This window comes from Ruditapes philippinarum, unplaced genomic scaffold, assembly GCF_026571515.1.
Source record: "Ruditapes philippinarum isolate M1 unplaced genomic scaffold, ASM2657151v2 ctg632_1_1_1_1, whole genome shotgun sequence".
NCBI classification, from domain to species: domain Eukaryota; kingdom Metazoa; phylum Mollusca; class Bivalvia; order Venerida; family Veneridae; genus Ruditapes; species Ruditapes philippinarum.
Genome location: NW_026855964.1, coordinates 147,421 through 156,925, shown reverse-complemented (window position 1 = coordinate 156,925; position 9,505 = coordinate 147,421). Strand labels below are relative to the sequence as shown.

Sequence of the window (9,505 nt, the reverse complement as noted above, 5' to 3'; positions counted from 1 at the left end):
TTTTCTCTATCTGATAGAAGTTAAAATTTTATTAGTGTCATTTTTAAGAATTTTAAAGTAAATCTACGTGAAATACCGCATGCCGCAATAGGGCGTATAAAGTTTAATAAATTTCACCAGGGTTGTCGTTCCTGATAAAGGTTTGTAAACAAACACTAAAATAGATTCACCTTGAACTTTGTACGTACACAAAACGCGAAAACGAAACTACAGTTACAGGTGTGTGGTGAAATACGCAGTAATAAGTTACTGAATTTTCGAAAAAACGAAAAAAGGATGGATTCGGACTCGGAGGTTTGTTTGATTTTAGTTTTGTTTTATTCAACATGATCTTAATATCACCGCATTTTAAACTGTACATTATATAGATCTAGAGTGTGTTGTGAAATGTTTAAATAAATTGGAAATCTGATTATTAATTTTAGATTGGTCAGCTTTTATTTGTAAATATGTCAATGGTTAACGCTATTAAGTTTAGAACGTGTAAATTATGTGCTTGTCCTGCATTTTATTCACCACTATCCGTAAAATACATGTACGATTTAGCATAGACCTACTGTTTATAAGTAACAAGTTACAACATGTATACACCGCCATTATAAAATTTGCTTAAAATGTGTTGCTTACTGTATATTAATTAACAATATGACACGGTCTAGTGCCTGGTAAACACGGGAACTAGTTTAAACAGACTTTCATAAGGTTTTAATTTGACAACGTCCCCATGTTGTATACGAGTGCGGATCAAGAAGGGGGGCTACTCATGCAGTTAACCCCTAAGCAAAAAAAGTCAAAATTACACTGTTAAGTTATTTCAAACTGTACGTGTACATAGTAAAGTTGATATTAGATGAAAACAATTAGATAAAATATGATAAATGTAAACATTTTTCAAAAGAAAATTTATGATGATTTAAGGCAGGTTTTTGATGAAATTGAATGAATTTCCCGGGGTCGTAATTGATTTACCTCCCTTGTCAAGATTTGTACTCAGGAGCGTCTGTCGCCTTGTAGTTCCACTGGCCCCTCAGTGGCCCTCACCGCTGTTGGTTTGAAAGCCGACGTGGACTTGATTAGAGCTAGCTTAAGTCCAATCAGTGGTTGTACTAAAGTGCCCGTGTGTGCCTGAAATAATTCACGGAAGGACACAGGTCTGAGGTCTTACTCTATCCTAATTATGATCTACACTGTGTTAAGGTTGGTGCGACGTACAAAACCCCCATCAACAACAACAACAACAACAACAACAACAACAAAACACCCCAAAAAGCAACAACAACAGCAACAAAAAACACAACAACAACAACAACAAAAAAAATAACACACAAAATTCATAGGAGGTATTGTAAATAGTCTGTCCCCTGACCTCCCATTTCGCACGGATTAGCGGGGACTTTGACTCTTTGATTTTAAAATCCTTGATAGTAGGTGTGTCCTGCGGGAACAATCTGATGATTAAATCCTTCCACAGTGAGTCAGAACTATTTTGCGATAAAACAATTAATCGAGCACTGGAGGGAGGGGGGGGGGGGGGTAAAGGGACTTCCACCGCAGTTCCCCGGGTTTGGCGCTGGGGGGACATTAATTTTGCTCCCATGAAAACTGACACCTTAGATGAGCTCTGAATTTTTGTCATTTTCCACATTGGGAAAAGACCCCGTTAAAAAGTTAAAGTTTGATCAAAAAGTCATTGCAAACTGACAAGTTGTTAAATGTTGATGAATTAATTGTTAATTTAACTTTTAGTAAAATTTTAGTGAAATATTTGTTGTTTTAGAGAATGATTAAGATAAAATAGAAACTGCCACAGGCGTCACGACAGTGAAATCCACTGAAAAATATAAACTTGTTCTAAAGATCTTATTACACGTACTACAGGTGGTCGCTCTGCGTTCACTGTACCAAAGAGGGAAATAAAACAAATTAACAACTTTATCATTTTTAATACGCGTCTTTATGATAAACTATATCTTAAATTGTCACCTTTTATCATACTTAACTAAAATTTTAATTCCTTATGATAACGTTAAGTTCATCACACTTGTTATTGTATCTGATTGAATCAGACATACTTTGTTGTCAAATCTTTAATTATACCTGTTATATCATAAATAGTATAGCTTTGCGCAGTGGAAAGTACGTTGATTTTAAACATTAATGAGCCGTGTCACGACAAAACCAACATAGTGTGTTTGCGACCAGCTTGGATCCAGACCAGCCTGCGCATCTGATCAGGATCCATGCTGTTCGCTTACCAACCCTATTACGAGTAGAGAAACTGATAGCGAAAAGCATGGATCCTGATCAGACTGCGCGGATGCGCAGGCTGGTCTGGATTCATGCTGGTCGCAAACCCATTATGTTGGGTTTTGTCATGACGCGGCTCATTTGTTTTTGAAGTAACTGTATGATAAACTTGCCTCGGTTTGAAAGTATATTCAAATTGTGTCCATTATTTTATGTCAGGGATTTATATTAATATTCTTTACATCTTGGAATATTGTCCCCTTTAAAACATGTCGTTTAGTAAAAGAATGTCGTCTGCTTTATTTTCAAATTTGTTCTTTTTATATAAATAATATTGGTAACAACTTGGTATATGAGAAGACGCTGAGGTACTTGGTTTCTGATCTTGTACCAAGCTGTTTCAAAATAATGCTATGATCGCTGTTGGCAGGTTGAAGGCTGATTTTTTCAGCTGACAATATCACTGTTAAGAATATGGCCAGATCATATGGGTTTTGTAGTTTGACCTGGCTTTATACTGTTGACATTGACAAATCGACACTGCTGCGACACTGCTGCGAACATTTAAATAAAAAATTCAATTATAGTTAAAATATACAATGCTCAAATTTGACTTTATGAAATACCTCGCCCTGTGGGGCCGGGCTTTATATACATCCTGCTTTTACAGATATCAATGAACAAGAAACTGTAATAACCCTCTACTGATAATGCCAGTATACCTTCGAATCCATTATATCTATAACTTATAACTAATAAATGAGCCGTGTCACGACAAAACCAACATAGTGCATTTGAGACCAGCATGGATCCAGACCAGCCTGCGCATCCGCGCAGTCTGATCAGGATCCATGCTGTTCTCTTACAAACCCTATTACAAGTAGAGAAACTGATAGCGAACAGCATGGATCCTGATCAGACTGCGCGGACGCGCAGGCTGGTCTGGATCCATGCTGGTAGCAAACCCATTATGTTGTTTTTGTCATGAAGCGGCTCAAATACAGTTTGCTTTTATGATGAGGCTTTGTCAATTTTTAAGACAAAATATTGTCAGTATTAAAGTGAGTGATTCTGAGACTAGGCAATCGAACAGTTTCCATTCTTTACATTTTTATACGCCCGTTTGAAAAACGGGAAGTATTATGGGAACGCCCCTGGCGGGCGGGCGGTCGGGCGGGCGGCGTCCAATTTTGTCCGGAGCATATCTCCTACATGTATGAAGGGATTTTAATGAAACTTCATAGAAATGTTCACCACTATGAGGAGCAGTGTCGCGCACATGAACCAGGTCTCTAGGTCAAAGGTCAAGGTCACACTTAGAGCTCATTGAAAAATGCTTGTCCGGAGCAAAACTTCCACATGTATAGAGGGATTTCAATATTACTTGGCACAAATGTTCACCATTGTGAGGCGGAGTGTCGCGTGCAAGATTCAGGTCCTTGCGGCCAAGGTCAAGGTCACACATAGAGGTCAAAGTTCAGATAAAAATATGAAGATGTGTATATGGACCATTTAGTCATCATTTATTGAGGGATTGTAACACAAATGGTCATTATCAAGACTATGGCTGTGATACATATAATTTAGGTCAATATATACAAGGTCAAGGTCACTAAAGATGATGAAATATCCAGATTTTGTAAATAGAATTTAATCAAAGGGCGACAACAAAGTTATTACTTTGTTCATAAATGACTTACACAATTACTCCCCTTGATCTACTTTCACTTTCAATTCTAAAAATAGAATTTAATCAAAGGGCATAAAATAATCCTCTTTCTTGGACTTGAGTATGTTCTAAAGAATGTAACATTTATTTACACATGTTTCATTCATTGGTCAAGATTCTTAACTGTGATAACTATGGTGTTCTGTAGACTTGGTATTTGTTCATAAAGATCATACAGTAATTACCTTATCAAATGTAAATACTTTCTCATAGAAATTTAATTATATTTTAATTTTCAAGTAAATATCAGTTCAGCTCATTCAAAGATTAAGAATTGTAATGAAATGTATTTCCCTAGAATAAAATCTTAAATCAGAATTTTTTAGATCCATAATGCCCCCATCTCCATCTAAAGCTTTCGTAAACGGGCGTATTTTGTGACTATGGCACCCTTGTTACATGTATGATTCAGTAATTAATGTACAAACATTACCATAGCTAAAGTTTTCCATTTCTTACTATTATCATATTGTATAATATCTGTTATTTTGTTTATTTTAGTTCCCTGGCGTTATTGACTTGAATGTGTCGGGCACGCACTTCCGAACGCTATTGTCCACATTGACAAAAGATGAGGACAGCGAGCTGGCAGCCATGTTCACAGGACGTAGTCCAGTTTATAAAGACAAAGATGGCCGGTATTTCATAGAGGCGGATCCTACGTCGTTCAGAGCAATTCTACATTTCTTGCTCTATGACGAACTGCCATTCAAGGATACCGGGTTTTCTCCTGCTGCAGGGTATCACGGCGGAGGAGGGTTGTTTGGTGGATTTTCCGGCAACAATAACATTAACACACGAAATATTGAGATGCTGTACAAAGATTCTGTAAATCTTGGACTTAAAAGACTTTCAGAAGCCATGAAATTGTTTCAGGCTAATTTCATGAATTCTAAAATGGATGAATATCGTCTTAAAATTCGCGGATATGATAAAACTATGGCGGCAATATTGGATATTATTCCTGCAGAATCATTGTTTCATAAAACGGAGTTTACTGTTAGAATAAAGCAAGATTTGCAGACCATTGAAGAACAGAAATGCTGTGAACATGATTGTAAAACTTTGACTCCTAGATTGTTTAATGGCCAACAGTATGTCAGAAACATAAATGCTATAGTGAAAGTTCAGTTCGAGGTTAACCCGACCATTCTGTCAGCCTTTGCTATCGACTTTCAAAACCGAGGATATACAGTTCAAGGTTCATTGGAAATGTGTGTGTTTGAATGCAAGAAAGACGTGAAACAATCAAGATATATCGTGTTTGACACACATAAATTAAACTGCTGCACAGAAGAACTATTTCTTTTGAACTTTAAGTGGGATATGGACACTCATGTTGTCAAACAACAAGGCATATTTGGAACGAAGAATGCTGCATTCAACCAAGTTGCACAAAACACAGGTTTTTCATTTGGCGGCAAAGAACAGAATCAGCAGTCAAACGCCGGTTTATTCGGAAGTGTTCAGCAATCTAATATTGGCTCCAAATCACCGCAGCCACAGAACAATGGAAGCGGGTTCGGCAAAGCAACTGGGTTCGGTTCTGTGCTACAACCAGCATCTTTTAACGCGGGAAATACGGGTTTTATTAAGTTTGGAGGAACACCGCAGCAAGGGGCTGAATCTGGCAATCAGCAACTAGGATTATTTGGACAGGGTCAAAGCTTTGGCAAAGGTTCTGAGCCGGAAGAGCAACAATCCCTTTTTGGCAAACCTTCCCAGCAACAAGGATCAAACTTATTCGGATCGTCCGCCTTTAACAGCCAGCAAAGCACGGCAGAAGCTGGTAAAAACGTATTTGGTAAGAATCAAAACCTAACGTTTGGACAAATGCAACAGAAAGGAAGTCCAAGTTTTTCATTTGGTCCTCCTCCACAAAAGCAATCAACGAATTTTGGTCCGTCATTTTTTGGAAAGTCGCCAAGCAAAGATCAGTCTGTTTTTGGGGGTAAACCAGTGTTTCAAAGTAGTTTTGGCTTTGGGAGTCCACAACAGCAAACAGTTACAGTGAGTCCTGGCCCAAGCAACGCTAAGAAAACGACAGCAGACGATAAACCGGAAGTATTATTTGGAAAACCATCATCAACAGCGGCAATTATAAGACCGGGGGAGAACACATTGCCGTCAGAGCCAAATTAAATAAATAAATAAAAATATTGTTGAACCTTATAAGCAACAAAAACCTGGAGACATTGTGATCTTATTTGAAGGTTTTATTTCGAAATAAAAAACAACAACATTTATTCATTGCAAGAATATTTAACTGTCAAGAATGTTTAGAAATAAATAATTACCACACGTGAATGTGCTTCAATATACATAATGGATTTTTTTTCAACTTGACTCAAATGTTCAGCCTAACAGGATGATCCGCAGAACCCATGATGCTGATCCGGCTCAAGGTCAAGGCTTCAACTGAAGATGACAATTTTAGACAGTTCTATGTCAGCACTGTAAATTCTGTACTCCATGAAATATTTTCTTGTAACTAAGTTTAAAGTCCAACAAAATGATACCAAATGACCTAAAAATCCTGTGTCATAGAGGTAAAGGGGATATTCCTTATGTAACAACTCTAGTTAAAGATGGTACCGAAACAATACCATTTTTGTGTCGCCTCTACGGAGTAGACGGAGTAGTGGCGACATATTGGGTTCACTTCTCCGTCGTCTGTCTGTCTGTCCGTCTGTCTGTCCGACCGTCACAAAACTTGTCCGGACTACTCCTCATAAATTACTGGTGCAATTTCATCCAAACTTTACAGGATTGATCAATACCAAGTCTAGTTGTGCATATTGTCAGCATTTTCTGGTTCAATGATTTTTGAGAGTTATGGCCCTTTAATAATTTTTATTTTTAAAGTTTGTCCGGACTACTTTTCTGATACCACTAATGCAATTTCAATGAAACTTTACAGGATTGATCTGTAGCTCAAGTACTTTCGCATATTGCACGGGTTTTCCAGTTGAATGATTTTTGGCCGAGTTATGGCCCTTTGATAAAAAGGTGTTTTTTTCTGTGTGTTGCCAAATACACTCAAGCTTGTCCGGACTATTCCTCATAAACTACTGGTGCAATTTTATCCAAACTTTACAGGAATGATCAGTACCAAGTCTAGTTGTGCACTGTCCGTCTGTCTGTCCGTCTGTCACAAAACTTGTCCCAACATGAAATTGGCCATCATGAGGCGACACATGTGATCACTGATCGTATTACCAGTTTTATTTCCCAAAATCTTTTAAGTTTTTGGTATCTTGTAAAAGTTGTAAAATTAATCTTTATTTGCCATAAACATGGACTGTCTTTGCCATTACAGCTCTGTTAGCAATCGGTATAATTACAGTCAATAAGTATTTTGTATGGAAGTCAAAACACTACTTTGTTTACATTTTGCTACCTTTATGACACATAACTACAAGCCCAGCGCTGCTTTTATCAATGGTTAAACATCTAACATGCCCTAAATTTATTATTCAAACACAATTTTAAACATGTTTGACATTTCTCAAGAATAAAAAAATATTGAATTTTTGAGGATGAATATGCCTTTAAACTTGTAGACTTGTTCACATTTTAGGTTTAAAATTTCAATCAGTAGATTTATATCGAATCACGAACAATATCCTAAAAAGTGCAGAGCTCAACATCGAATCATTATGAAAAGAAAATTAACAGACAGAATTAGATTTGGAATCTTGGCTTAATAAAAATATTGCTTGCAATTGTCAAGTGAACCCTAATGGAGTCCCATTTGTTTTCAATTCTCAGTAGACTCAAATAATGTTGATAAATAAATTTTTGAATGAAAAATATAATATCTATAATGATTTAAGAAATCAACAAAATTTTCCACACAGCCGCTCATAGCCTCTCAAAACATCGAAAACCAAAGTATAAAGGTGTACATCGACTTCGTTGAGGTACTATATCTAATATTTATAATAGATTGTCAAAGTTGATAATGATGATTGCACACTTCTTTTTTCACTTTTAATCAAGCATGCCTGTAAAATGACGGGTACCTGTCTCAATCATCATCATCATAATAATAATAATAATAATAATAATAATAATAAAACATACATTGATTTATTTGTAGTTATTTAAAAAAATAGTTCATTATTTTCACTTTTCAAGTAAGGAAAATATTAAGTGAGTGAAACTTTTCTACATATAATTAAAACATAATTGTTGCAGTTGTTGAATAAAACCGTTACAAAAGTTGAACTTTAATTGTCAGCAAGATGGTCAACTTTTGTCCAGAGTATAGTAAAGTTTTAAATATAATTTTTTAAACACTTTTTGAATAAGTGTCAATTATACATATATTACCTTAAATACACTTCCTTGTATAAAGCATGGACTTGTAATCTATGATATTGGACGGGTATGCATCCAGCATCATGTCACGTGATACTGAAGCCATGCTACAAAAAAGATTTCCATAAGCGTCTAGGACAACGTCAATGGACAGACAGTTATTGATGCTGATACATTCCGCCACACAACTGTCTGCATTGTCAGTTGGTCTCCCCTGTACAACATTATTGAAACTTCCAATGGCAACGTGGTAAAACACATCAAATACATCGGTTATAGAGTCACATACTGCAATAACAAAATAGGGACAAATACGAGTACATCTAAAGAACGCTCAAAAAGACAAAATTGAAAATGTTGCAGGGTTAGTTTTGATCGAGTCTGTTCATGGACAGTAATGGCAAGTGCAAGTTACCGTCCACACCCCTATTACAAGACTGATTATTTGGCAATAATATTACAAGAAATAATAAGTTTCCACGATCGAGTACACATATACAAAATGTACATGTGAAATCGCTAACTAAATATTTCACTAAACAGGTCACTTCATTTACACGTATGAATCTTGATTATGCACGAGTCATTCTTGGGACTTTTTGGTCATAACTATAAGACACATCTGTAAAAAATATCCTCAGAGATAAATAATGACTATATGTTACATTAAAATTTAAATTTCTCATCAATCAAATTCTAGAAAGCAAAAAACTAGTTACCCTTTATGCAATTTCTTAAAGTCAAGTTGTATTTATACAAATGATTGCAGAAACATCTCCCTCCAATGCACGTGCCTTCAGTCTCTATACAGTCACTGTCTACCGTGCAATGATTTGCTATGGTCGGGGCTTAAATTATTTACCAGAAAAAAAATCAGTAAATCAATGCCAATCATATCTCTTTTGATATTACAAAGAATTTCAAATATTCATTTCATAATTCCACTTCCGTTTTGTTAAAAATCAAGTATTTATTAAAGCAGTACATTGTATTACTATCTTTAACTAATGGAACTATTACCTTCACAAGTTGAGTGGTTGCATGTCTCTGATTCAATGGCAGGATCATCTTGTAAACATTGAACATCATCAATTCCTTGAATAGGAATGGTACATGACCTTGTCCTAGTTCTTTGACCGCCACCACAAGAGACGCTACATTGACTCCAGCCAGTCCAGGTTGCCCACGTGTAAGTTACTAAAGGAT

At 36.2% G+C, this 9,505-nt stretch overlaps 1 protein-coding gene across 1 annotated transcript; it reads left to right on the top strand.

Annotated features, from left to right (window-relative positions):
- Window positions 1–146: 146 nt before the first annotated feature.
- Window positions 147–6,283, top strand: LOC132744979 (uncharacterized). Its single transcript, XM_060733801.1, has 2 exons — window positions 147–294; window positions 4,478–6,283. Exons 1-2 carry the CDS (start codon window positions 277–279, stop codon window positions 6,116–6,118), a joined length of 1,659 nt encoding a protein of 552 aa, XP_060589784.1. The 5' UTR covers window positions 147–276; the 3' UTR covers window positions 6,119–6,283.
- The last annotated feature ends 3,222 nt before the right edge of the window (window positions 6,284–9,505 follow it).